General features: G+C 53.3%; 1 protein-coding gene across 6 annotated transcripts in view; it reads right to left on the bottom strand.

The window, feature by feature from the left end:
• The window catches only part of DGKG (diacylglycerol kinase gamma), a 206,516-nt gene that overhangs the window by 49,746 nt on the left and 128,929 nt on the right, over positions 1-27,841 (bottom strand). For all 6 annotated transcript variants that reach the window (XM_050965403.1, XM_050965402.1, XM_050965406.1 and 3 more), the window contains 10 exons: positions 26,383-26,471; positions 25,458-25,574; positions 23,908-24,006; positions 22,192-22,308; positions 21,314-21,387; positions 20,668-20,742; positions 20,440-20,525; positions 19,459-19,548; positions 12,773-12,933; positions 2,440-2,504 (listed from right to left, as the gene is read on the bottom strand). In XM_050965403.1, coding sequence (XP_050821360.1) covers positions 2,440-2,504; positions 12,773-12,933; positions 19,459-19,548; positions 20,440-20,525; positions 20,668-20,742; positions 21,314-21,387; positions 22,192-22,308; positions 23,908-24,006; positions 25,458-25,574; positions 26,383-26,471 — 973 coding nt within the window. The remainder of the gene's footprint in view (positions 1-2,439; positions 2,505-12,772; positions 12,934-19,458; positions 19,549-20,439; positions 20,526-20,667; positions 20,743-21,313; positions 21,388-22,191; positions 22,309-23,907; positions 24,007-25,457; positions 25,575-26,382; positions 26,472-27,841) is intronic.

Genomic DNA, 27,841 nt, shown 5'->3' with positions numbered 1-27,841 from the left:
TCTAAAAACTCCTTCACTGTGTGATAATAAACAATGTAGCCTCCGTGTATTACATGTTTCTATCTATGTTTTTTTTAGTGACCTTGACTAATGCAGCTGGATCACCGGCCTCACGTCGCTTGCAGAACTTGAGAAAAAATCCGCGAAAATCAAAAGAAGAATTGATCAAAGCAGTTATGATTCACTACAACAGAGAAAGTAGGAAGACGCAGGAATGGAGAGAGAAAATGTATGAGTGGAGGCAAACAGAAAGCAGGAGAAAGGAATTGGCTACCAAAAAAACCTCAAAGCACCTGATAAGCCTCCTGGCTAGCCAAACTGACTCTTTCGAGTCTCTCGTAGCCATGCAGGCAGATCTGTACCGTAGTAACCCACACCCCGCCCAAAGCTCTCTTTCTTGTTCCCCAGTATTTGCACAAAACACCTTTCTCCAGCAGCCAGTTTCTTATTACCCCCAGCTGCCCCCAACACCTGTATGATCACCTACAAGCCCTGATAACTACAATTCTTACCCTGTGCACTCCACCCCCATTACTCTGCAGCATAGTAATCCTGAAGTGCAGCAGATATTGAACAGTAATCCAAACAGGACATATTCAAACCTCCGAATGTACAGTCCACCACCCTAACCCCCCTGGCCTTTTATGTACTGTACTTTGAATAAAGGATTTTATGGCTTTTACAATACGTTTTATTATTGCAGGAAGTGGTAAATATTGTACCTCAAGGTAGAAAGGAGCACAGCAAAGGCACCAAACATTACTGTTGGCTCTCAGCATCAAATTGCTCCCTTAAGGCATCCCTAATCCTTGAAGCCCTTTCCTGGGCCTCTCTAGTAGCCCTGCTCTCTGGCTGTGCAAATTCATCCTCTAGGCGTCGAACCTCGGAGGTCCATTCCTCACTGAATCTTTCACCCTTCCCTTCACAAATATTATGGAGGGTACAGCACGCGGATATAATAGCGGAGATGCTGCTTTCCCCCAAATCTAGCTTCCCATAAAGACACCTCCAGTACCCTTTCAAATGGCCAAAAGCACACTCCACAGTCATTCTGCACCGGCTCAGCCTGTAGTTGAACCGGTCCTTGCTCCTGTCAAGCATCCCTGTATACGGTTTCATGAGCCATGGCATTAAGGGGTAAGCGGGGTCTCCAAGGATCACAGTGGGCATTTCGACGTCCCCTACTGTGATCTTGCGGTCTGGGAAAAAAGTCACGGCCCTCAGCTTCCTGAACAGGGCACTGTTCCGAAAGATGCGTGCATCATGCACCTTTCCAGGCCATCCTGAGTAAATGTCAATGAAACGCCCACGGTGATCCACAAGCGCTTGCAGAACCACGGAGAAATACCCCTTGCGATTAACGTACTCTGATGCCAGGTGGGGTGGGGACAGAATAGGAATATGCGTCCCATCTATTGCCCCTCCAAAGTTAGGGAAACTCATTTGTGCAAAGCCATCCACAATGTCCTGCACGTTCCCCAGAGTCACAGTTCTTCTTAGCAGGGTGCGATTAATGGCTGTGCAAACTTGCATCAGCACCATTCCAACGGTGGACTTTCCCACTCCAAACTGGTTCGCCACCGATCGGTAGCTGTCTGGAGTTGCCAGCTTCCAGATTGCAATAGCCACCCGCTTCTCCACTGGCAGGGCAGTTCTCAATCTCGTGTCCCTGCGCTGCAGGATAGGGGCGAGCTCAGCACACAGTCCCATGAAAGTGGCTTTTCTCATCCGAAAGTTCTGCAGCCACTGCTCGTCATCCCATGCTTGCAGGACGATAGGATCCCACCACTGAGTGCTGGTTTCCCGAGCCCAAAGGCGCCGTTCCACGGTGCTAAGCACGTCTGTTACTGCCACAAGCAATTGAGTGTCTTGAGCGTCAGGCGTTTCAATATCATCATCTGACTCCTCACTGTCACTTTGCAGCTGAAGGAATAGCTCCACTGCCATGCGTGATGTGCTGGCAACATTCATCAGCAAGGTCCTCAGCAGCTCAGGCTCCATTTGTAACAAAAATCTCATAAATCACGCTGCAGACTCACAATGCCACCAAACTGCTCGGAATGTGTAGCAAAGCACCACGGGGCGTTGGAACAGGAAGCGGAAAGACCCGCACGCTTCCTTCCCCTTCCCACAAGCCACAGCGCCAAAATGGGACAAGGTGCTCTGTGGGATAGCTGCCCACAATGCACCACTCCCAACAGCGCTGCAAGTGCTGCAAATGTGGCCACACTGCAGCGCTGGCCCTACACAGCTGTACGAACACAGCTGTAACTACCAGCGCTGCAGAACTGTAAGTGTAGACATGGCCCTAGACAGTTGAATTTTGTGCTCCCTGCAAGACAAGATTCTTCCAGTGCAGCACTTCCTCCTCCCACCTCCTCCCATAGCTGGTGGGGAATGCTTCCACCAGCGTCACGATGGAATGGCCAAAGGGTTTACCTGCTGTTGAATTTCTCAGGGTGCTTTTCTCTCATCATATGGAATCGATGAGCGATGGAGGCGTCCTGCAGGGAGAGGGAATGAAGGGACACGTGAGCTGAATTATGGGAAATGCCTGATGACATAAGAGAGACATTTCCAGAAAATCAACATGAACTTGCCAAGAGCTGAGATTCAGAGAAGTAAGCGTCATTTCCTTAGCCAGGAAATAGCTCTTGAGGCTAATGCCTGCAACAGAAGTTTACTCAGGGCTGTGATTTCTGCGCTAAGACCTAGTTAGTTTTTTTTTTTTTTTTTAACAAACATCATCCATGTCTGAGTTACCAGCAAAGCCAAGCCCTAGGAAACAGGTGAGTTTGGACAATAGCTCAGGGTCAGTGTGCTCTGCTGCTGACAGAGCGGGGCCCTGCTTGGAGAAGAAGGAACTGTGGGAGGCTGAGGGCAAAGAGGTGACAAAGGAAAAGTCATGGACATCTCAAATGCTGACGGTATCTGATTTTATCAAAATTTTCCATGACTAAGCTGTGATTTCCCCTGAAGTCCTGCTAATGCCTTAGAACTACAGAAAACCAAACAAAAACAACAACAAAAAATACAGTAAGGGACAATCCTGCACTAGCAGGAAGGACAGGGACTAGATGACTCAATGGATATTTTACTTCTCTGTTTCTGTGCCCTTAACGCCATCATCGTCAGTCTGGGGATTTTACCGTAACTCTAGTCGTGCAGAGAGACTTGGAATCGTGCACTCTGCAGCAGTACTGCATAATGGCTAGCATGCCGTTATCGGGTATTCAAGAGGGGGTCCCATAACATTACACTCATTGCACATAGCATGTGATCACTCTATGATGAGACAGCATTCTATATCGCCCACTACACTAGAAAAAGAGCATGTCAGACACCTGACCACCTAAATTCCCCTCCTCCACCAACTTCTGTAGAGCTACGCCTGCATACCTGAGATGAGAGCTTGGGCCAGCCATGTTAAACGGTCATGTTAAACAAGATGCAACTTGCTAACTTGGCCTCCCTCCTAGACTACCTAAACCCATGTGGGAGCTCTGAGGGGGAGAAGGATGGCAAGTGACCAAACAGCAAGCTAGGGGGAAAAGTGATGGTGTTTCTTTCCTTCCTTCAGCTCCTGAAGGCCAGTTTATCTCAAGAGCTGAATGTGCATAAAAAACTCTATTTTATGCCATTGACTCCCTGTTTCCTATTCCTTAAGCTAATAATACCCTCTCTTATGTGAGGTATTTTAGTCAAACATTTATGAAAATTTCCAACAGTTAAATCCTATAGAACATAATGGGGATCTATTGGGATTACTCTCCAACCTATCCAACACAACAGGGAACAACACCCTTTCTGTAGGTTATTGGAGTTGTGCATTATGATTCCATAGCAGGGCTAGAATTCTCTATGTAATTCTGTGATGCAATTCAAAAATTCAACAGCAAGATTTGAATTGCTGCAAGATAGGTTGCATCTGAAGAAGTGGGTTTTTTACCCATGAAGGCTTATGCCCAAATAAATCTTAGTCTTTAAGGTGCCACCGGACTCTTTGTTGTTTTAACAGCAAGATTATTTTCTATTAAACTCTGTAGGACTTTGGAGAAGGGAGGGAATTATGAGTGAGGAGTTAACACTGAGAAAGACCTAGGCAGTTTGGCTGTGTCACAACGAGGCAGAAGCCATGATGGAACAGCATAAGGATCTGTGGGACTAGAACAGGGGTCGGCAACCTTTCAGAAGTGGTGTGCCGAGTCTTCATTTATTCACTCTAATTTAAGGTTTCGTGTGCCGGTCATACATTTTAACCTTTTTAGAAGGTCTCTTTCTATAAGTCTATAATATATAACTAAACTATTGTTGTATGTAAATTAAATAAGGTTTTTAAAATGTTTTAAGAAACTTCATTTAAAATTAAATTAAAATGCAGAGCCCCCCTGACCAGTGGCCAGGACCCAGGCAGTGTGAGTGCCACTGAAAATCAGCTCGCATGCCGCCTTCGGCACACGTGCCATAGGTTGCCTATCCCTGGACTAGAACCTGCAGCTGGAGGGTCTGGGGTGACCAATGTCTCCACTGGGGAGCCAAGTGAAGCAGCATTTGACAATTGCTAGAGGGTCAGGCACCGCAGGAAGTACCACCCACAGAAGCCCAAGCAAAAGAACCCTGCAGCCACCTGATTGGTATACACCACCTATTTAAACCAGGAAGTTGTCTGAGCAGCAGTGTAGACACTCTGGCTTGTTACTACTACAGACTTTGTCTTTTACCCATCTTACTCCTGATCCCTGCCTTCGGCCCTCTGCCCAGCTTGACTTTGGTGTCCATCTCCTGACTTGGCTTGGTAACTAGTCCCAACTCCTGCCTTCAACCCTGGCCCAGCTGGCACTACTGGCCCAGATGCCTACACCCTGGCCAATACAGGCAGCTTCTCTGGGGTGAAAGGAATTAACCTTTATCACCCAACCAGAGCTACCTCAGTGGTGAAGTGGGAAGCGAGGTGGAATATCACCTGATGCTCCAGCGAGCACAGTTTCCCTCTCTGGCTCCCTGTGTGCCATTCTAATTGTCCTACATAAGAGATTAACTGCCATGACTCGCTATGGAGGATATGTTAGAGGGGAGATTTTAACCAGACTCTCTGCTTGTCTGGAAAGGTGTGACAGCCTGTATGTGCCATGGGACCGGATGTAGCAGCCATGTGAGTGCGGGGGTATAAAGTGAGCCGCTTATGTAGTTTTCAAGCCTCCCTATAAACTATAGTATACAAACTGTGCTGGCGGATCTCTTTCAAGTCTCAGGGCTCGGGTGGCCCTGGCAATGCATGCGCTACACCAAGGACTCAGCAGCCCATTTGTCGCCAAAAAGCCAGCGACAGGATAGCTACCTAGGGCCTTTGGAGAGCCCAGAGTTAAATATATCACTAAGCTACATGCAATCCAAACCTTCCGGTCGGTGCTATGGCTGCTGCCCAGCATTCCTCATGCCCAAAAATAAAAGGAGGAGCAGACAGGAAGTGGCAGTCCAGCTTCCCAAGACTGACACCGCCCATCTCCAGGGCATTCTTTCAGGGCCCTCTGTCAATACCAAACCTCTCAAGCATGACTTAAGCTTTCAGGGTGTCTCCATTTTATTGGCTCCCCAGTACCCTGCAAGCTTCCATAACAAACTGTGTGGAGGAATTTGTTTTATAGCCTCAGTGTCCTTGTTGGTTTTTTTTTGATCAATGGGCTCCCCACCAAAACAAGAAACCCAGCAGCCTAGGACTCTGGCTCAACCTCGCAAGAGCCAAGCCGTCCATAGGCACGATGCAGCAGGGAAGCAGCTGTCGTAAAGAAGCACATTTTGAGGCCACGTGGTAAAGGGCTTGCTAGGAAAAATGATTTTAAAAAATGCAGGAAACTCCAGTAAGATGGGGTGAGGAAACTGTCTGTCTGCTCTGAAATAAACCTCCTGGGAGGACAGTGCTGTGTGCTCACGGATATCTCTTTGGAGAGGGGCCCGGATGACTCACGCTCACAACTCAACCTGTGCCCACACATGGGACCTACTACATGTTTACCACAGTGCTGCTGTATCACACTATGAATGGGTGATATTAACCCCTCCCCTTCCAGGGATGGCTGGGCAAGCCATGACCTGTTGGAAAAAAAATGCTCCATTCATATTCCCGTGCCAGAAGACATGCCTATTCGTTCTGAGCCACGTGAAATGTTTATTGCCTATGGTTGTGCCTTTGGAGCAAAGAACGCATAGTAGTGCTGCTCCCCAAACTAGAGTCACTCTGGTTTCATGTCCCAGCCTGACTTAACAGGGGAGGGAATGGCTGCATGGGACTGGGGCTGGCAAATGGGATTATATGAACTACAGGGCTCTCTCAAAGCTTCAGTGGTACCTGGCAATATCTGGAGAAAGATTTTCCTGCTGGTTCTATAGGCAGCAGTGTTAGTGAGTAAGACAGACATTCTGGAGACTATTTTGAGCTGGTAATCTTACTCTAGCCCAGTAATAATGTGCGCCACAAGCACTCAGCGGAACATTGTAATACCAGCCAGTCCATATGGATTTAATTTAATCAGAGAGACATCAAATCGAAGGCCCTGACTAAGCAAAGCACTTAAGTGTGGGCTTAACCTTTGATCTGAATTTAAATGCTTTGCTGAATTGCAGACTAAATGCCTTCACTTAGTCCCTGGGGAAGAAGGAGTTTGCCAATGATTTGATTTGCTGATGGAAATTTCCTGTGACATTTTCACGCCCACACTAGAAGTAAGCACAAATTTCCAAACTTTTTGAAGTGTGGCCATCCCTCCTCCTGCTGGTGATTGCAAAGCCCACTACCCTTCTCAGCTGGTGGCTCCTACCATCCTTTGGCAACCACAGTAATTGTTTACAAAGAAAAATAGCCAATGTGTTTTTATCTGGCTTGATGCACTTTAGCAACCATAAATAAACAGGAGAGTGAGCATCATGGACCACCAGAGCACAGTGTGAGAACTCCTGCTCTAAGATCTGTCTCACGTAGGGCCAGGTTCTACCCCAGGCAGGGTATGCCCAGCTAAGAGAAAGGAAACTGAGAACCCACAGTCCACCCAGGCAAGAGTTAACTCACGTGTGTGCCTGACACATTCTTGCAGCAAGGTGTTGCTGGGGGAACACTGACCGTGCATGTAAAGATTTGCAGGATTAGGGTCTACAAGGCAAATCTGTGGAAGGGTGGGCACCCCCCCGCCCCTTCAGTAGCAGGACTGGCACCCTCCCTTGCATTAAAAAGTAACCGTTTAAAAAATCTCATTTAACAGCATTTTTGCCCTTTTCCTAGCCCAGACCCCAGCCTGTTCCCTTGTTTTTAAATCCTCCCCTAGTTGCATTTCATGCTGTCGTAAACTCTAGTCCTTTCCTGGTAGTTCATTCTAAATCTGGAAAGGTTACACTGCTGGCAACGTCTCAGCCCTTCCTTTCAGAGGGCTCCCCAGCACACTGTGCCCTCTCTCTGCTGGCTGTTGCATCAGCTCTAGGAGCACCATGAACATGGCCAGGCCACAGGGCAGCAGGAGGCTCCAGCTTTTTAAAGCCCCACTTTGGAAGAGGAAGGGCTCTGCACTGCCTTTCGATCCTGCCTTGCTCCATAGGCAGAGGTGAAAGTAAGCCAGTACGGGACGGTTCGGAGGACTGGTAAGAAAAGGTGCAGTAGCTACCAGCAAAAAAATGGAGCATTCTCTCCTTCGCTGACTCCTCCTCCTGGCTCCAGCAGTATTGAGGGTCCAGGGGCCCGGCTCCACGAATGTTCGGGGCCGGGTCTCCCCCCTGGCTCCACCTGCTGCCCCCCTGCGTCTCCCCTGAGTGTGCCCCAGCCCCCCTTTGCTGTGCTCATGCACCTCCCTAGGTCCCGGAGCAGAGCATTTGTCTCTCCCAGTCCCCTGCAGCTCCATGCTGCCTGCCTGCATTAACTGCTGGCACAGGGTCCTAGTGCCCCCCTCCACTACTGCCAGGGCAATCTGCACTTCCCCCTTGGACCCTTTCATTTTCCAGTGGGACCCTCTACCAGTACAGCCACCTCTCTGCCCACAGTCACTGCTCTTGCCCCACGCTGGGCAAGGAGCAGCCCCAGTGAGGCTACAGTGAGGGGCAGCAGCAGGGGAGGAGGCGCACATGTGATGGCAGCCCCCCCAGCATGGCACCCACCACAGGGGAGGCGAGGGGGATTCCTGGACCTGAGAGGGCCCCTAGGAACACGTGCAGTGACAGTGGAGGGGTGAGTGTGCTGCCGGGGGGGGAGAAGGGGTCCCTACCCCAGAGCTCGCTGCTGCTGGCAGGGAGAGGACAGGGGGGAGTCCTTCTCTCTGGCACCAGTCCCAGCCTGCCTGCACCCCAAACTCATCCCCAGCCCTGCCCCACCCCAAAGACCATACCCCCAGCCAGAGCCCTCATCCCCCCACACCCCAACCCTCTGTCCTAGCCCTGAGCCTCTCCAACACCCCAAACCCCTCATCTCCAGCCCCAGCCAGAGACCTCATCCCCCTGCACTCTAACCCTCTGCCTCAGCCCTGAGTCCCCTCCCATGCCCCAAACGCCTCATTCCCAGCCACACCCCAAATCCACCCCCAGTCTCACCCAACAGCCCTCACCCCTGTACCCCCTCCCTCCACACCCCCTTATCCCCAAACTCCATCCCAGAACCTGCACCCGCTCCCTCCACACTCCCTCCCATCCCCAAACTCCCTCCCAGAGCCTGCACCCCTCCTGCACCCCAGTCCCCTGCCCCAGCCCAGTGCCTGCACCCCAGACCTCCTCCCCCACCCAAACTCCCTCCCAGAGCCTTGGGCAGGTGGGGGGTGGAGTTTGGGAGGGTAGAGTTTGGGCAGGGGCAGGTTCTGGGCACCACCAAAATTTCTACAAACCTGCCACCGCTGCCAGCAACAGCTGGTGCGCCATACCGGGGTGGACTGGCTTCTTGAGGCAGCAATTTAAAAATCTGGAGCCAAGGGCCCTTTAAATTGTCCCTGGAGCCCTGCCACCAGAGCCCTGGGGTAGCGGCTGCAGGGCTCGGGCTCCTACCGCCGCTACCGCCCTGGGCTCTTTAAATCACCGCTGGAGCCCCACTGCCGCTACCTCAGGGCTCCAGGGACAATTTAAAGGGCCTGGGCCCTTTAAATAGCCCCTGGAGCCTGCTGGAGCCCTGGGGTAGCGGCAGCAGAGCTCTGGTGGCTATTGAAAGCGTTCAGGGCTCCCTCTGCCTCTACCACCTCGGGCCCTTTAAATAGCCACCGGAGCCCTGCTGCCACTACCCCCGGGCTCCAGCAGCAGAGCTCTAGCAGCAGGGCTCCGGAGACGATTTAAAGGGCCCTGGAGGGTAGCAGCAGCCGGAGTCCCGGGCCCTGCTGCTGGAGCCCTGGGGCTCCGTCAGCAATTTAAAGGGCTCGGGGCTCTGCTTCAGTAGCAGCAGCTAGAGCCCCGGGCCCTTTAAATCACTTCCTTTAAATTGCCCCTGAACCCCAGGGCTCCCAGCCACCTCTGCAGCTGGGAACTCAGGGAGTGATTTAAAGGGCTTGGGGCTCCCAGCTGCTGCTACCACAGCCCTAGCCCTGGGCCCTTTAAATCCTGATTTAAAGGGCCTGGGGATTTAAAGGCTCCACCTCTTCCAGTGGAGGCCACATCCCTCCTCAGGATTCTGGAGTACTGGCAAGTCCTTTAAGTTACTTTCACCCGTGTCCATAGGGATGCTGATCCTGCAGACTGATGGAAAATCCACCCTCACCTGTGAAGGAAGCAGAGGCGGAGCAAAATCCTGGCCCCACTGCAGTCAATGGCACAGCTCCCATTGGCATCAGTGGAGCCAGCACCTCACCAGTGACCTGCACAGAGACAGAACAGAGTCAGCCTCTCCACCACCCAGGCTCCTTTCCAGTGTCCCAGGCTCAGGTTTCTCATCCTGATGACTCAAGTGTGCTGTTTTCCCACTTTCCCAAACCATGCCAGCCTCAGCCAGGAGAGACTCATTCCTCTCTTCCAGAGAACGCATTGCTAATGACAGCCAACCCCCAGGGGGCCGGTGACTAGCTGGGGCAGCCCGGCCTTCAGAAGGTCACACCAGCAGACTGGCTCCCCCCTTCCAAAAGCTGAAAAAGAAAATAAATGACATTTACTCTCCAGAGAAAAACGGCAACGTACCAAACGAGGGGAAGGTGCCCATCAGATGCCATGGGAGGAGGGGCTGGGGGGACTTAAAAGAGACTCATGCACTTGGGAGCCCATGTCTCATTGAGCCTTAGGCTCCTATGTAACTGATACCCTTATCCACAAAGGGACATTGGCATGGCAACGCTCAACATCACACACCTAACCCCATAGGTGCCCAGAAAATCACAGGTACAACACTGGCATCCACACAGCCCGAGCTTGGCACCTAGGTTCCTTGAACAACAAACAGGGGGAGACGGGCACTTAAGCATGGGCTCCAACAAAGCCAGAGTGATAGGCGGAGAGCTGCTTAAGCTAGCCAATGGGAGGTGGAGATGAGAAGGGCGTGTGCTAAACCCCACTCCTCTTTAGGAGGGCGGGGCCTCAGTCCAGTTGTGGTTCTGGGTTTTAGGCACTTTTGAGACTTGTACCCCTTATATCGTTCCCCATCTGCGAGGCTGATCATTGGTTTGGAAGAAAGAGTCATGCTTGATAAGTCAAGACGTGCTACAAACAGCCGTGAGGACAGGAAAAAAGTGGTGATACTCAGACTGTGGCTCAGGACCTGCGAGTGGCTCTTTAATGCATCTCCTGCAGCTCTTTACAGCCCATGATATTAAAACATTGTGGGATTTAATTAGTAACCGATCTAAGTTATTAACCAAACAGGATGCTTTTACTATGTTATTAACCAATTGTAGTTGATAAAATAATAATAGTTGGTCAGTCATTTTGCTGTGAGAATTATATATAAAAACTAAACGTTTCCCCATACTGTTTGAATATGACCATATAGTGCTATAGAGAATGAAGCCATGAATTCACACTCCTGTGGCTCTTTTGGGTAATTCTGATGGCTAATTTCCCCTGAGGTCTGAACATCACTGGCTTAGACAGATGAACAGGGACTATCACTTGGAGAGGCCACCTGGGAAAATGCCAGCTAATCCAGCCAGGGATGCTACCCAAACCCAGAGCTTTGCGGTGTATTTTGTGTGGCTCTTCTAAGAGTTCACAGAGCTTCTCAAACCTAAAGGCTCAGTCAGTGCCTCTGGAAAGTATCATTAGAGCCATTTCCTAGAGGTAAACCAAGGCACAGACAGATTAGATTTTGAGATTAGACATTTACCTGAGTTTAGAGAAGTTCTTGGGAGGAGCCAGGAATAGAAGCTATGGGCCAAAATCTGACCTGGTTTGAGCAGGGGTGATTCCACTGACAGCACTGGAATTACACCCAAGAGTGTAGCCAAGTTACACAACTTCTGCCTTGTGACTGAGCTCTTGTTTGTCTTTTACTATTTGTCTGCCTTCTCTGTGCAGAGGACAAGCTCCCAAAGGCAAGACACGCATGATGCAGAGCCTCATCTGGGGTAAACAGGCATGAAGAAAGCACTGACAATTAACACTGGCCAAGGATCTGCCTCTCTGCGTGCCTGACGCAACAGGGCCTGGCCACTGCCTTGGGTGTTTGCACATTGCTACAATACACATAGGACCAGCAGGGCAGTTCCCTTTCACCTGCCTCTCTATAGTTTATATCAGAGTGGATTCACTTTTTTTGGAGGATGCATCTAAACAGTGTAAACGCTTTGGGGCCCTGGGAGCATTTTCAGAAACACTCAGCGTTGGTGTAACTCTGTTCCCACTGGAGTTGCCTTTTGAAACGCCCTCCCCCCCAGTGTGTAGGTGTCTGTAAAGCAGGGGGGCGCCCCGCAAGTCGTACAGCGATCGGATACAGAGGGAGTCACAGCAGGGGACTGCTGCTGGGGTGATGACTTCGGATATCAGAATTATGTGACCCCTCAACGAGTGTGTTATGCTGCAGATCAGGGTATAAGATTGAAATAGGCTTCCCCAGGCCCAGGGTGACAGATCCTAGCAGATCTCAGTGGGGGAGCAGCAATGGACTAGATCAGAACTGAGGTGCCCTGGCAGAGACACCTTGGGAAGAGGCTATTATGGCAGCTTGGCTAGCACTCACTCCAGGTACTAACGTCTGCTCTCAGTTCAACCAGCATCACTGCCAATCTGCTGTTACAAAGACCAAAGCCGTTGATTCATTGTCAAGCAATGTTAGCCTGTGGGAGGCCCTTCCTGAGCGGGATTTCTCATTGGGAATATCCCATCCCCACCTGGGTTTGCAGAGCCAGCAGCAGCCCCACCTCTCCAGAGCTAGGTCTACAAAGTGCCTGAGGTACTGTCTGAGTGAGGAATGCCACTGCAAAATAGGGACCGCTCCTCACTGACCTCAATGGGACTAGCTGGGTGAGGAGGGACGACTCCTGGGAGCCAGGCTGGTGGGCCCGACTTGTTGGGCTGCATCCTAGAAGTCTGGAAAAACATCATGAAAATGCTCCACAGGTCGCTGCACACTGCCGTTCCACGCAGCCTGGGCCTGTCACAACATGGCGTGAAGGGCTGTGACTCATATGTAAACCAGCACAGGGCCACACAGTGACTTCAAGGTACTAGCTGCGTGCCCAACATGGAAGGCATAGTACAGCCAAAGGGCTCTGCTATGCCAGTGTCTGTATGCCCACCCAACACACCACTCCTCACTGATCCCGCCTCGCTCTGGCTGAGCCAGGTCTGAGCAGACTCATTGTTCTCCTGCTGGAAGGGAAATCCCAGGACTACTTACCACACCTATGGAGAAATAGTTGTTGATGATGCTGTACGGGACAGGGTCTCCGTTCTCCTCCTTGTCTGTGGGGATCACGTCAATCCGCCACCGGTCCAACATGACCTCGATACTGTGCTCAATGTCCTTCAGCACCTTCAGCAGGCTTCCCCCTTCGTAACCTTGGGAGAGACAAAGGATGGGGTTGTTGTTAGTGCAAGAGAGATGCTCAGAGCAGCACAGTGCCTGCCAATGGGGCACATGGCAGTGCCACTTGGAGTCAGGCGACGAGAGGGTTAACCGGGGCAGCTTGCTAGCGTACACCTCCGCCGGCAATGGGTGGGACACACAGCCCAGTGCCATGCCGAGTTGGCAGGGGTCACTGGCAGCACCGGGGGGGATGCTAAAGTGTGGCCATGTGTAGTACAGAGACTTGCTCATGGCTGGTAGGGTGCAGAAGCAACCAGGGCTGGTGTTGTCAGCAATGAACAGGGCCCAGCACTGACTGCAACGGCAGATCAGGCTGCGAGGGCCTGATAACGACCAACAGGGTTGCTGAGAGGGACTCAGCAAAACCTGGGATCAGAATGGGGAAGATTGTGGGGTAACTGGCAGTGGGCAGGACTCAGCAGGTTGTGGGGTCACTGGCAGTTCCATAGATGTTTCCCTGACCAAAGATCAAACCCAGGCCTCAGTGAGGAAGGCACCAAATTCTGACCACTAGACCATCAGGGAGACACCACATGCTGCTCAGCAGTGACTAGGGTCAGGGTCAGGCCTGTGGGGTCAGGGCAGAAATGGGTCAGGTCTGGGGGGGGTCACTGACAGAGACAGGTCGGGTCTGCAGGGTCAAGGCTGAGGGGTCAGGGCAGAGATGGGTCGGGTCTGCAGGGTCAAGGCTGAGGGGTCAGGGTAGAGATGGGTTGGATCCAGGGGGGTCACTGACAGAGGCACTTTGGGTCTGCAAGGCCAAGGCTGAGGGGTCAGGGCAGAGATAGGTCGGGTCTGGGGGTCACTGGCAGATATGGGTCAGGTCTGCAGGGTCAAGGCTGAGGGGTCAGGGCAGAGATGGATTGGTTCTGCGAGGTCAAGGCTGAGGGGTCAGGGCAGAGATAGGTTGGATCTGGGGGAGTCACTGACAGAGATGGGTAGCCCTGTAGGGCCAAGGCTGCGGAGTTAGGGCAGAGATGGTTTGGTTCTGAGGGGGCCAGAGCAGAGCCAGGTCGGGTCTGAGGGGCCAGGGCAGAGTCGGGTCAGGTCAGGTCTGGGGGGCCAGGGCAGAGCTGGGTCGGGTTCATGGTGCACTGGATGGGTCCCAGCAGGGTGCAGAGATTAGAAGAGAGTGAACAGGTCCATCACTCCCTCCCCCTGGAGTGCCATCACAGTTGCTGGAGGCGAGTGCTGCAGAGTGGGAAGAGGCTTTGCAAAGAGTAACTCCAGGTAGGAATAAATCCACTCACAGGAGTCCCCGGGCAAGCAGCAGATCCCACCTGGACTCCCAGGGTTCTGGGGTTGGCCCCTCTGCATCTTGTTAGAATAGCATCCTATTCACCGGGCCCAGGGTTTTCTACACAGAAAAAGGACGCAGTCGGTTCACATGGGCCACTGGACCTTGTCCAGATCCACTGCCTAGGTTTCAGAGCCAGCTCTCTGGAACTGCAGGAGCAAAAGCTGCGAGTCCAGCTGGGAGCCAAGATGTAGCTGTTCCTAGCCCGTGGTGAGTAACAACCGGGCCAACAGCCCACATGGGTGGCCACAGCACCCACTCTCTACTGAGGCTCTTCTCCAGGGCCCATCACTAGGGTATCCAAGAGCCTCCCGCTGTCCCTTGGCAACAGGATGGGGACTGTGTGTGTGAACATCTTGCCTCTTCTCTGGTCTTGGTGCCTGTTGCTGTTGTTGCGGGAATGGCAAGCTGTAAAGCTGGTATTTTGCTCAGAAAGCGGGGAGGCCTGGGGATCATTCTCACCTCCTCCGGCAGGACGTGCCATGGCCTCGCACCAGCTGCCAAGACAGCTCTCCTCTGCTGGCATAAGGCTGTGTCCGGTGGCTGCTCAGATCAGCGCTGCTGTGGATGTAGCTGCCGGTGTAGCTCTCGGCCCCTTAGCAAGACCTGCTCGTGGAGGTAACTCAGCCCAGTGCCAGACAGTGGCACACCAGTGGGAAACCTGATCTCGAGGTGGATCCGCTGTTCTGCGGGGATCCGGCCTCATGGCAGAGCATGAGGTGGGGCCGGATGGCTGCTGGGTTCTGGCCCAGCTGATGTCAACCCCCACATTCCCAGCCCAGCCCAAGGCCAGCAATCCAGCACTGAACCATGAGGGCCTTGTCTCTGACCACGGCCCAGCATTCGGGGGCACAGTCTTCATGCCAGCAGCCAGTGACAGGCTATTCTGGCAGCAGGAGCTATCTGAATGTCCAGAAGCTGCGAGGGATACTGACCAACTCCCGGCTCTGGACCAAGGAGACTACCAGAGCGCAGAGTCCCTTGAGAGCAGGAGCTGCTGTGGGGTGACCTGCTCTTCACACCTCTCGCCCTTCCTGCCAGGGTCACCTCTGTCTTGCTTAGGTTTAGCTCCCATCACCTGCTTCTCTGCCACATGCCAGGGACCAAGCTAGCTGGGTGATGGGCTGCAGGAGGGGCTGAGTTAGAGCCAGGTCAGTGTTTGAATCCATGCTGCCTCTCTCTTCCGGCTGGGGCTGCATGCAGACACTAAGCACGAAGAGCGACGGTGATGGGCGGCTGCTTCTCGAGCTCTGAGCCCGACCCACAAGGATCTCTCCTGCGCAGTGCTTACTGGCCGACCCAGTGGGGATACATGGGCTGGGTCAGTGGTTTCGAAAGCTGCAGGAATCGGGAGCTGGAGTTGTTTTCTGTGGGGATGTGAATGGCCCTTGTTAAGTGACTTTCCCACTCCGTCGTGCACGGTGATCAGGAGAGGCTGGTGGCCACAGGATTCCCCAACTCAGATGCATACACATGGGAACCTGAGGGGGAAGGAGCAAAGGGCAGATGAAGTGGTGGTGGAAACCCCAACTTGTGCAGTGGCAAACTGGCCAGGTCAGGGAGAGGTGGCCCAGCCCAGCCCGGTGGCGGGCGTGGGGAAATTCAGAGCCAAAACGGGGTGCAAACGCCCTGCTGTACTAGATCAGGGTGCTCCTGGAGAGGCGAGGGACAGCCGACTTTAGTTAGGCCCGAATCCAAACTGGGCCATCCAGTGCATCGCACGCTTCACAGGGCTCCATTTCCTGGCAGGGCATTTGCTGTTTCTCTGGTGCTCCAGTGTGGGAAGTCTGCTGCAGTGCTGCCAGGCAGGAAAATCATTCAGCTTCATGGGGATTTCGGTGCGACACCCCAGGCCTCGCCCCCCGGAGGCTCAGTCCAGTGCCCAGGGGAGCCGTATGATCCCAGGCAGAGAGAGCAGCGAGCCACCCAGCAAGGCACTGGATTGAGGGAGTCCAGAGGGGATGGATGGGAGGCAGAGAAGAGCCAGCAAAGAGCCTGGGACGCCCAGGACAGGAGGAGGGGAAGGAAGAGAGAGGGGGCATGATTACCTTTGGAAGCCAGAGGAAACCCTTCCCTTCCAGCTCCATTCAGGGACTGGGCCTGGCCCAGAGTCCATGCTGCTCACTAGCAAGCCAGGCCACTCTGGGATTTGGAAGACTAGAAGCCTAAGAAAAATCTCTATGTCTTCCCAGTCAGAGCCTTTCCAATCCCACAGAGCAATGGCACCAGTCATGGACTGGATTAGAGCAGCACCTAACGTGCTGTCAGGGCTCAACACGCTAGATGCTGTATGTACATTCAGCAAGAGATCGTCCCAGCCCCAAAGAGATCACAGCCCAAGCTGGCAAGACCAAGGGGGAGAAAAGAATTGTCCCTCCACTGTACAGATGGGAGGGACTGAGGCCCAGGGTGACTCAGCTGAGGTCACCCAGGGATGGAGCTGGGAATTGAACCTGGACTGCCTAACTCCCTGGCCAGGGTCTAACACAAGTCCAGAAGAACTGGAAGTTGGAGAAGGAAGATCTGGGTTGTCAGAGTGTGAACGGTCTCTCTTCTATACTCTGCTCCTCCCGCTCAGAAGGACTGGGGAGCTACAGTGACAAGAATGATCATTCATTGATTGAAGAATGATTCATTAATGATCTGCAGGATGGCATGGACTGCACTCTCAGCAAGTTTGCAGATGACACTAAACTGGGAGAAGTGGTAGATACGCTGGAGGGTAGGGATAGGATACAGAGGGACCTAGATAAATTAGATGACTGGGGCAAAAGAAACCTGATGAGGTTCAACAAGGACAAGTGTAGAGTCCTGCACTTGGGACAGAAGAATCCCATGCACTGCTACAGACTAGGGACCGAATGGCTAGGAAGAAGTTCTGCACTTGGGACAGAAGAATCCCATGCACTGCTACAGACTAGGGACCGAATGGCTAGGAAGAAGTTCTGCACTTGGGACAGAAGAATCCCATGCACTGCTACAGACTAGGGACCGAATGGCTAGGAAGAAGTTCTGCAGAAAAGGACCTAGGGGTTACAGTGGATGAGAAGCTGGATATGAGTCAATAGTGTGCCCTTGTTGCCAAGAAGGCTAACAGCATTTTGGGCTGTATAAGTAGGGGCACTGCCAGCAGATCGAGGGATGTGATCATTCCCCTCTATTCGACATTGGTGAGGCCTCATCTGAGTACTGTGTCCAGTTTTGGGCCCCACACTACAAGAAGGATGTGGAAAAATTGGAAAGAGTCCAGTGGAAGGCAACAAAAATGATTAGGGGGCTGGAGCACACGACTTATTAGGAAAGGCTGATGGAACTGGGATTGTTTAGTCTGCAGAAGAGAAGAATGAGGGGGGATTTGATAGCTGCTTTCAACTACCTGAAAGGGGGTTCCAAAGATGATGGATCTAGACTGTTCTCAGTGGTACAGAACAAGGAGTAATGGTCTCAAGTTGCAGTGGGGGAGGTTTAGGCTGGATATTAGGAACAACTTTTTCACTAGGCGGGTGGTGAAGCACTGGAATGGGTTACCTAGGGAGGTGGTGGAATCTCCTTCCTTAGAGGTTTTTAAGGTCAGGCTTGACCAAGCCCTGGCTGGGATGATTTAGTTGGGAATTGGTCCTGCTTTGAGCAGGGGGTTGGACTAGATGACCTCCTGAGGTCCCTTCCAACCCTGATATTCTACGATTCTAAGAACACAGCTGCCAGTAACAGCTCGGTGGAGACGTAGATGCAGACAGGTTAGCTTTGCAAATAAGCAGGTAGAGAGGCCAATGCAGATGTATCACTTAATAACCCACAAAAATGGAGCCCATGTGAAAAGGGCCTGTCTCACACTCACACACGCAGCTGGTTGCTGTACTTGTATGTGTGCCTCGCTCGCCCATCTCCTGGGCTGGCTTGTCTTCTCAGGCCTGCTCTGTGCACAGACTTGTGCTGGTTTAACTAAAGGTGTGTGATGGAGCCATTGCAGTCCACCATGTAGACACTCTGATTTCTTTTTATATCTGTGCAGCTGAAGTCAGCTCCTTACCAGCTAAGCTACACTGAAATTAGCGCGCCCACCCAGGGCTTTGCACCTGTTTAACAACAGCAGTTTTTAAACCAATGCAAGTTAATCTGGCGCAACTATTCTGTGTAGACAAGGCCCTAGAGCACAGCCTCTTCAGAGCAGGGCCTGTATCTGTTCAGAAAACACCGACTGCACGTGAGTGCAATAGCAGGCTAGCTACATGGAGTGAGGCGCTGGCCGAAGGCACCGTTGCTGTAAGAGAGATTGCCATTCTAACCGGGACCCTGTAGCTTGCTCCATGGACATGGACTCCCATGCCCAGGCAATGCTCTGTGAGGGTGCTAGGGTCTGCTGGCCGTTACAGGATCGGGGCCTCAGCTGGGATTTCATTTCTCCTTTGCTGGCATTCTGATGAAGCATCTGATAAACCATTCCCACAGAAAGCCAATTCTCAAGCTATTTCAAGGAGAGGATGGGGGAGATTGGAAACAAAACTGTGCCATGAAATGTGACTCCTGCAGCGGTGACAGAGAGAACTCCCTGTTATTATTCCCTATTTATAGAAACAGCAGCTGTGGTGTACATGGTACGCATGAGAGGAGACTACGACAAGGTCCCAAGGAGCTCCCTCATCCCAGTTAGCTAGGTGACGTACTTCGAAATGGCAATTCCTAGCTCGTCTATGAGGTAGATCTCAAAGCGCTTTACAAAGGAGGTCAGTGCAGATGTGGAAACTGAGGCACAGAGCATTAAGTGGCCTGTATAAGGTCACCCTGCGGCAAAGCCAGGAATAGAACCCAAGGGTCCCAGTCCACTGCTCTATCCACTAGGCCACACCCTCTCCCAAGGGTAGATGGAAGAAAAGCCCCTCACACCCAATAAGAATTTGAATCCTTTGCCTGGGCCGCTCCAGCAGATCAGCTGTGTGTCTAGGAAAGCAGAGGGGTGACTCACCAGGGTACATTTTCAGCCTGATGCAGCTGAATTTGCCATGTTCACTAGCATTAACAGCAAGTCCTCGTGCATCTGGACAGCACGCACGGCGGTGAGTTTGTGCCATGCATCCACACATCCAGAGAAGGGACAGTTTGCCTCCGGGATGTACAGCACGTGACTGTAAAGGCAGCTTGGAAGTGTGTTCTGTGGTGCTCGGGGCGGAGTGGGCCAGGGGGCCATGTCAGGAAGCCTCACCTCCTCCCCAGCGCAGACACCTGGCCAAGTCATTGCCTGTTCCCAGTGGCAGGACAGCTACAGGGGGGTGCTTCAGCAAGTTTGCCTTGTCTGCAATGCAAAGAGAGAAGGCTGTTAGCACAGACACAAGCCAGCGGCCTCTCGGCTAAGTCCCCGTCCTATCATCCACAATGCAGAGGCTCCCGGGAAAGCGCAAAGAGCTGAAAACCAGACTCAACCTTTCTGGGGAAAAACAGAGTGATTCTGCTTCTTTGTGGCACTGCAGATTCCAGGGAGAGCCTGTGCCAGCCTGGAAATGGGGCAAATGCATGTGAAAGCATGAGCATACCCAGGGAGCAAGCAAGTGTCCTCTACCCCTGGCAATTCCATCCACAAGAGGACAGCTTGCAGGCAGGAGCCAGTGTCTGATAGCTCAGCCTGCTTGCCAGGAGCTGCCAGAATATGCCATTGGTAGGCACCTCCTAACACAAGGCAGCAATAGAGGCTCAGAGGGGTGTCTTCAGAAGAGAGCTCCGCACACCAGGGAGAAGCCATGTGACCCGGTGCGGCGGGCAGGCCACGGGGCAGAGTGTGGAGAGGGGTTCGACCCGAAGAGCCATGGGAGCAGAGAGGAGGAGAGGGAAGGCTGCAGAACATGACAGGGACAGGACAAAGCCAGAGGGGTGGCAGTGAGCAGGGCTGCCGTGGACGATAAACCAGACAGCAGGAGGCAGGCATTTTCCCAGCACTGGGGAAGGCTTGGGGGCAGCAGGAAACCAACGCCAAGTCAGGCAGGAGAGAAGAGAGCTAGGGCAGAATGGGGCCCTGCTGCCCCTTAGCCTAATTTCTGGGAACGTGCAGGTCTGTTCCCACCACATGGAGTCAGACCAGCGAGCTCCATCACAGCATCTCATCCCAGCTACAAGCATGGCTGCTCCATGGTGCGGCAGCTTACACAGCTCCTTAGCTCAGGTCTCTTGGGCACCTGTGATCCTGAGTTACCTATGCAGTCCAGGATCCAGCCAACAGTCCCATCCCCGCCACATGCCAGGACACGAAAGTCTGGGGTGTCCCGGAAAAAATTCAACCTGGAAAGTGGAAGCACAAGGAGGGAGAGTCAGGTGATCACAGGGGATGGCTTATTGCTGGCAGGGGGGTGGGAGAGGACGACAGAGGCAGGGAGAGGTAAGGATGGGGTTTGGGGACGTGGGCTGTCTATTATCTCCATACCCAGGAGTCGGTCCTCCTCGGTCCAAGTTGTACACTTGTCTGGGGTTGAGCAGATAGTGGAATTTCCGAAGGACTCTGTGGAAATAGAAGGCGAGTGAGAGATGGAAACAGAAGGAAACTATCCCTGGAAAGAAAGGAGAGCCATGCAAATGGGCCGTCTGGCCTAGAGGATGCAGACAGAGAATCTACCCACAGGGCAAGGCTGACCCGGGGCAGATCCCATTGCAGAAATCCCGGCCAGAGCCTGCCACCAGGAGGGGCTGCTGTTGTTTACTCTCAATCTTTGCTCATTATGTGGGGCTCCTAGCAACACAAACAGAGAGGAAGAAAAGTCAGCAGCAAAAACTCAGTGCCCCAGGGAGCTGGGGCCCCCGAGCACTCCCCCCTGTACTGCAACTTTCACTCAAACATCCCTTGGCTGGCAGGTGAAGGACAGCTCGGACTAGCTCCAGCTCACCCATATCATGGAAGGACCAGCATGGTTAGTAACGGGGCCCCCAGTCTGCCCCAGGGGAACCTGTGCAGGTTGCCTCTGTCCCATGCAGCTCCCCTCATCTCTACCTGACCCTAAGCTCCCCAGATCCATAGGCCTGATTGGGGAGGGAGCAAATGCTCAGCCAGTGCCTCTGGGGAGCAGAGAACATACCTTTCTCCTTGTCTCCCTCCACTCTTGGGATTCACGAACACCAGCAGAGGGTGGGTCCCGGGCCTAGGGGTGATCTGAAATGCAAAGAGCAGAACACGGCCCGCCCCTGAGACATGTATGAAAACCACTCATCCCCGGGGGGGGGGGGGGAATGGGTGGAGCCTCGGATGAGCTCGAGTCACCAGGCCCTGCTGAAAAGGAAGCAACACAAGCCAGGATGGAGAGAACCCAGCATGGAGGAAGGCATCAGTGAGGGACACTGAGCGCAGGCTTCACACCATGGCTCCACGCCCATTGGGGAACTGCCCAGCGGATGATGGGGGACAGGACAGGGCAGAGCCGTGTGGCTGCTCAGCTCTGCCTGCTGATATTTTCATCATTAACGACGTGCCTCATGATGCAGGCCCCAGGCCCATTGCACCAGGTGCTGTTCAAACATAGAACAAAGAGACGGTCCCTGCCTGCAGTCTATAGAACAGATGGATGCAAGAGACGGACGGGGAGCACAGGGAAACAGGGAGATGATACTAGTGCCATAAACTGACCGCTCACTGAAGCTGTGCCTCAGAAACAACAGGCTGCACAAGGGAGAAATAAAGGCCATTGTGGGGAAAGGATCGCAGGGTCACTGACACACCAGTACAGGCTGTCCCAGAGTTCATTCCAATACCCGGAAGTCAGTAGACACAAGCAGAGCTGGCCAGCAGGGGGAATGTGACCCCAGCCAGCCATCAGAGTGCAAGAATAGTCTAGCTCCCTGTCAGACTCTCATCCCCTGCTGGCCTGGGCCTGAGACTTCAGCACCCTGCCCCTGGGTTTCTCACTCCCAGGTCAGCATCTGAGCCTCCTGAAGACCGAAGCAGCTCAGAGCCACTTACCTGCAGGCCGTGCTCGTCCAACGTGGTGGTATTGAATTTGAAGGTCTGGGCGGTGTCGTCTGGACAGGTGCTGGCAGGGGAATCGCTGTCTGATTTCCTGGGGTGGGACTGTCTGTCCTTTTAGAAAGAAAAAGATGCACGGAATCTAACACACGAATGAAGAGCGGTGCTAAGAAGGGACATTTGTTTGTCAGACTCCAGCTTCCAGGATTGGTCTAGCAGAAACAAGTCCCCATGGGAGCATGAGGGGCTGACAGCCTTGCAGTTTCCACGACAGTGGTCATAGCGTAGGCACAGGACCAAACACCCTGACTGAGAGCCAAGTCACAGTCGCTCAAAGACCTGGAAATCACACGCCAAGGCAACAGCCACACCCAGCAAAACCACAGCCTGCAAGCATTGCCCCCCAGCATCCACTGAGCCTCACTCCAATAGTGCCATCCCCAGAGAGCATGCACCGAAAGACGGGAGATGTCTCCTCATGGCACAGTCTGAGCTGTGATCTGCTGGTTTCTTCCATAGGCCCAGTTACAACCTGCTACATGGTGGGGGAAGACATTTGTGTGTGCATGGTTATAATAGGCCAAGTGCCTGGGCCATGGTGGCCCTGCCCCTTCCCCTCCCTCCTGGGAGTGGGCTTCTGCTGGAAGTTTATGCTTATTTATTATGTGCCATGCAGGTTCCCGTGCGGCTGAGGAGGCAGTATCTGCTACTCAGCTTCCCGGGTCCCTTGGACTCCCCAGGGAGATTATAGATGAATCCAGAAGCTGAGTGGCAGATACCGCCTCCTTAGCCACCCTGGAACTTGCATGGCCCATATACAAGCTCAGCATTCTCCGCCAGCCACTGCCTGGCTGCACCTCTCCAGCACTCCACCCCCCATCCCAGAAGTCCCCACCGCCACTCGCTGGTTCCTCCTCTCCTCCCCGTTTGGTTCCCCTGCCGCCTTGTCCCTCCTGATTGGGAGAGAGAGAGGAGGGATGCACACTTTGAGCAGCGGTGGTGGTGGTGGGGCTGAACAGGGAGCGGGGGAAGGAGAGGAGAGACGCACGCAGCAAACGGGGCTGAGCAGGGGAGGGGGCGGAGTCTGAGGTGGAGCAGGGATGGGGCTTGGGGTGAAGTGTGGGCAGGGTTATGGAAAGAAGAGGTGGAGGATGGGGAGTTCGCCTCCTCGAGGGGAAATTTCAGCTGCCACCCATGTGTGTGTGGTTTTGCTGGGCGGTGTGCACTGCAAAGCTGAGCCGATCCTTTGAAAGCCACAGTGTAATTGGACAGAAGAGGTTTCTTTGTGTTCAGTAAGGCCAGCCATATTGTGGGTGTGAGGAGCTGTGCACTCTTTACCCATCTGGCGCATGGCAGGATAGCAGTTGCAACCTTGCAAATTAAAGCAGCATGGGGTGGTCAGAGTTAAGGTGGTGCCTTGCGGTTCCTTGAGGGGTGCCCTGCGGGCGGCATCGTGTCTGTTGCTAGAGGAGTGAGCATGCTGCAGGGCTGCGATGCTACTGGGCTGATGCAGGTCTATTGGTATAGGGCTGGGATGACTGCTGCCTTGTTTCAGGATTGCCTTGCTCCGCGGGGCTTGCAGGGTGGAGTCATGCACTCAAGCAGATGTGGCTTTGAGTTACCATAGGTTTCGGGGGGGGGGGGGGACATTGAAGAGGGCATGTGCATGCCCGTGCCCCTCACTGCCATATGGGCCGGAAGAGGCTGACTTACCAGAACCACTGGGCAGATGTCAGAGGGCAGCAAGATGTGATCCTTGAGCTGCCCCCCATCACACTCTGGCTTCACATGGGAGGCACATTTGTTGTGAAGCTGGGAAGAGAGAGAAAGGAGCGTGAGTGTGAGACTGCCTCCTCTCCCTGCCCCTCCCCTCCGGGCAGCTGGCCTCTCAGCTCTGGCTCTCCAACCCTTTTTGCTGACAGCATTATGCATGGAAGCTCCAAGCACCACAGACCAGAGAGCCCTGGGCACTATAACATGGGCTGAAGCAGGGGGAGCAGAGTTCAGCTGAGGGGTTTTCTATCCCCCATGCCAATCGCTCTCTGCATTAGCTTTCCCCACTTCCCTGCTTCCTGGAATCCCCTCATATCATTCTGTCCCTGCTTGTTTCCGCCCTTTTCCTGTTGCCCTTGTCACGTCCCCCCCTTTGCCAGGATCTCAAGGGAAGAGGGCTCAGGGCTGCTCTACTACACGTCACAGTTTTGAAAAATATTTTGTCCCACATGGAGATGAAAGTCCCAACTGTGCCATTTTGGGGGGAAGGGATCTCCGGAATGTGCCACTGCAGGAGAACTGAGGCAGAGTTTTTCCGCTTGCCAGCTGCCCTCCTTGGCTCGTGTCAGTTTCCACACAGGTGGAGCATGAAACTAACAAGAGCCTTCCTGGCCTCATTCGGATTTCTGCCATGGAACACTTGGATTTTGCTGCAAGGGGCATCGTGCCGATGGAAGGGTCGCAATCTGCTCCACCCCTAAGTGCTATTGTGCTGGGGAAAGTGACATGTTGTGGATTCCTGCAGCATAATGCCTGAGTGGTCAAATCCTTGGCCCTGTGCTAGGGAGTGCCAGGGTGACTGTCCCTCCCTGGGCTGCCTCTCAGATCTCATCTCTAACCTGAAGGAAGAGACGGTTAAAGTGGGCTGGGAAACCAACTGAGGCTTCTCCAGGCCTGCCACAGCCTTTCCCTCCCACTGGCAGAGGCCATTGCCTGTATTTGTCATGCTGGCACAACGGGCCGTGGGACTTGTCAGATCCTGTGTGAGTGCCGCCAGGGCAGCCGAAGAGCTCGGGGAGCCCAGTTCTCCTTTAGGGCTGGCACCATTCTCCTCCCCCTCGCAGAGCCTGTGCATTGGGCCACCTGTTTCGGCCGCAGAGTGAGCCCAGTGCTGATGGCAGTTGCTCAGTCACAGCCTGAAAAGACACAAGCTTCCCCTGCAGCCCTGGCTGGCAGACCTGGGCCCAGATATAGTGGGGTCACAGGTAGGTCATTCATTGTTCACACCGAGCCAGCCGCTGGCTTCTCAGTGGAGCCGCTCAGCACTCACAGTGACAGCAATTCATAGGAGGGCTCACAAGGAATGGGGCAGGTACCTGCTCATTTCACACAGGCCAGCAGCTCTTCTTCTACTTGTCAGGTGGTAATGGGCTTTTGAACATTCCTGATATGGGCTGGTAACCTAGGAGCAAACGGTTTTGTGTATCCCACCCCCCGGAGCCATTCAGTCTCCCTGACATCCCTGCATAGTGTCCCCTCCACGTACTCACTGTGATTTGACACCATGCACAGTGTAGCCCGGTAATACCCTGGTAGCACTTGATGCTTTTGTGGCACCGGTCACACTTGACTGGGGAGTTCCCCTCGATCCAGGTGTGCTGCATGACCTGAAAGAACAGGTGAGAAATAAAAGAGAGACGGTGTCATCTGGGCCAGCATTGAAACCCAGAGGCTAACAAGCAATGGGACTTGGACACACAGGAAATCTGTTGAGTCAAAGGTCTTCCAGGAGACCCTGGATAAAGAGGGGTCTGGACTGCCACTGCTCCGTTCCCTTGGACACTGGCCTGCTTTGCACACCAGACAACGGCAAAGAGGCCCAAGCACCAGCAGACGCTGTCCTGTTAAAAAGAGCTGCTCTGCGAAGTTCTCGGACATCTGTCTTTGCCCTGTTCTGAGGGGGTAACTGGATGCAGGCTATCCCTGTATGGTCAGCCAGCCACAAGGAAGGCTGCTGGCCCCATCCTCTGATGCTCCCCCTCCTTGGGAGAGCCAGTGCTATTATACCTTTGGGGAGCCTGGCACGTAGCGTAAACCATGGGAACCAAAGGGATCTGCAGGTTAATGGGCAGGGGTGGTTATATGGGGGGGAAACTGGCCCCATCCTCACTGTCCCCAGTATCCATTCTGGTGGAGCTTTGGACCACTCCCAGCTGCATCTCAGGTGAGTCCATTGGCCAATAGTCTGCTAACCCCCCAGCTAAGGTAGAGTGGAAGTCCTGCTACTGAAGGGGAGGGGGGTGCCCACCCTTCCACTACCTCATCTCCCCTGCTGAGTGCAGGTACACAGCTGAGCTGCCAGCCACTCTCACAGTGAAATCCCATGGCTGTCACCGATAACAGCACATCCTGCATGGGCATTAGCAGAGCTGGAAGGGAAACCAGACAACAGTCGTGCACACATGTGCTACTCACATTTGTGTTCCTCTTGGATTTCACGTATGTGCTGATGCACGAGGCAATCTCTTTGGACACACACCGTTCATGGACGGTATATTTACAAACTGCAGCAGAGAGGGGAAAAGAAGTCAGCTGTGACCCCTCGGTACATGCATGCAGCATATACTTCAGAGCCACCCCAGGATACAGACAAGAGCCAGAGTTCCCATGCATCCAGGTGATGAGCTGTGTTGGCCAGAGCCAGAGTCAGAGCAGGGAGACAAGTAGTGGGAGCTATCCACCATCTCGCCTGCCATGTGAAGGGGTGGGCTGCCTGATAGCTTTTGAAACAGAATGAGCCAGAGCCTGCAGGTTTCCAGCAGCACATGCAGGGAAAGGTTGAGCTCCTTCAAACTCCACTGACCTCCAGGGGGAGCTAGGCACTTACTGCCTCCCAGGCACTGCTTGGCAGTTGCAGGCTCAAGTCTCTACCATCGAATTAACAGGAGAGCAGAAAGCCTGGAGGAAGATGCTTCAGGGAGGGGAGAGCAGTGCCCCTTGCTGGCAGAGATGAGTGATGGGCACCATATAACTGTCTAGGGAACTAGGGTATCGAACCTGACCATGAGCACTTTGGAGGATCCAGCAGAACTCAGCAGCTGCGAGGAGAACAGGACCTCAGTGTAGTGGTTATCTAGTCTCTGGACCTTGGGAAGAGGGGTGCCTTACTGGGAAGGAGGGGTTGTTTGCTTAGCTGAGTGTTAATATTGACACTCCATTCTCAGCTCTCCCCGGTTGGGCCAGGGCACTCCAGGTAGAGGAGAAGGACCTGGACTAGGGGAAGGTTTTACATTCCTTGGGCAAAGCCGGGTGAGTTAGGGATCGAGGTTCAGACTAATCTCTGAATTTCCCAGCCTTTGGAGACTGCAGTCAAACATGTCAAGTTACGCAAATGCAGCTTTTGTTAGAATCATAGAGTCATAGAACATCAGAGTTGGAAGGGATCTCAGGAGGTCATCTAGTGCAACCCCCTACTCAAAGCAGGACCAATCCCCAGACAGATCTTTATCCCAGTTCCCTAAATGGCCCCCTCAAGGATTGAACTCACAACCTTAGGTTTAGCAGGCCAATGCTCAAAGCACTTGTTAAGGATAGGAAAGCAAGAAAGGGCCAAAGCCCCATTATCCAGAGCTGGGGTTCTGGCTGCGGCCCAGTTATCCAGGGCTGGGGTTCCGTCCGCAGCCCCGTTATCTGGGGCCAGGGTTATAGACTCATTGACTTTAAGACCAAGAAGGACTATAGTGATTTAGTCTGGCCTCCTGCACATCGCAGGCCACAGAACCTCACCCTCTCACTTCTGCAATAGACTTGCTTTCCTTGGATGCTTGTGGCACCCAAAGCATCCTAAAAGAAATTACAAGGGCTGTGCTGCAAAGCAAGGGCAGGGGCTGAACACTGGTCAGTGTGCTGCAGTGCGACAGGCCATGCATGGGGC

Source organism: Gopherus flavomarginatus, chromosome 8 (assembly GCF_025201925.1).
Source record: "Gopherus flavomarginatus isolate rGopFla2 chromosome 8, rGopFla2.mat.asm, whole genome shotgun sequence".
In the NCBI taxonomy this organism is placed as follows: domain Eukaryota; kingdom Metazoa; phylum Chordata; order Testudines; family Testudinidae; genus Gopherus; species Gopherus flavomarginatus.
This window is presented reverse-complemented; position numbering and strand designations above follow the sequence as displayed.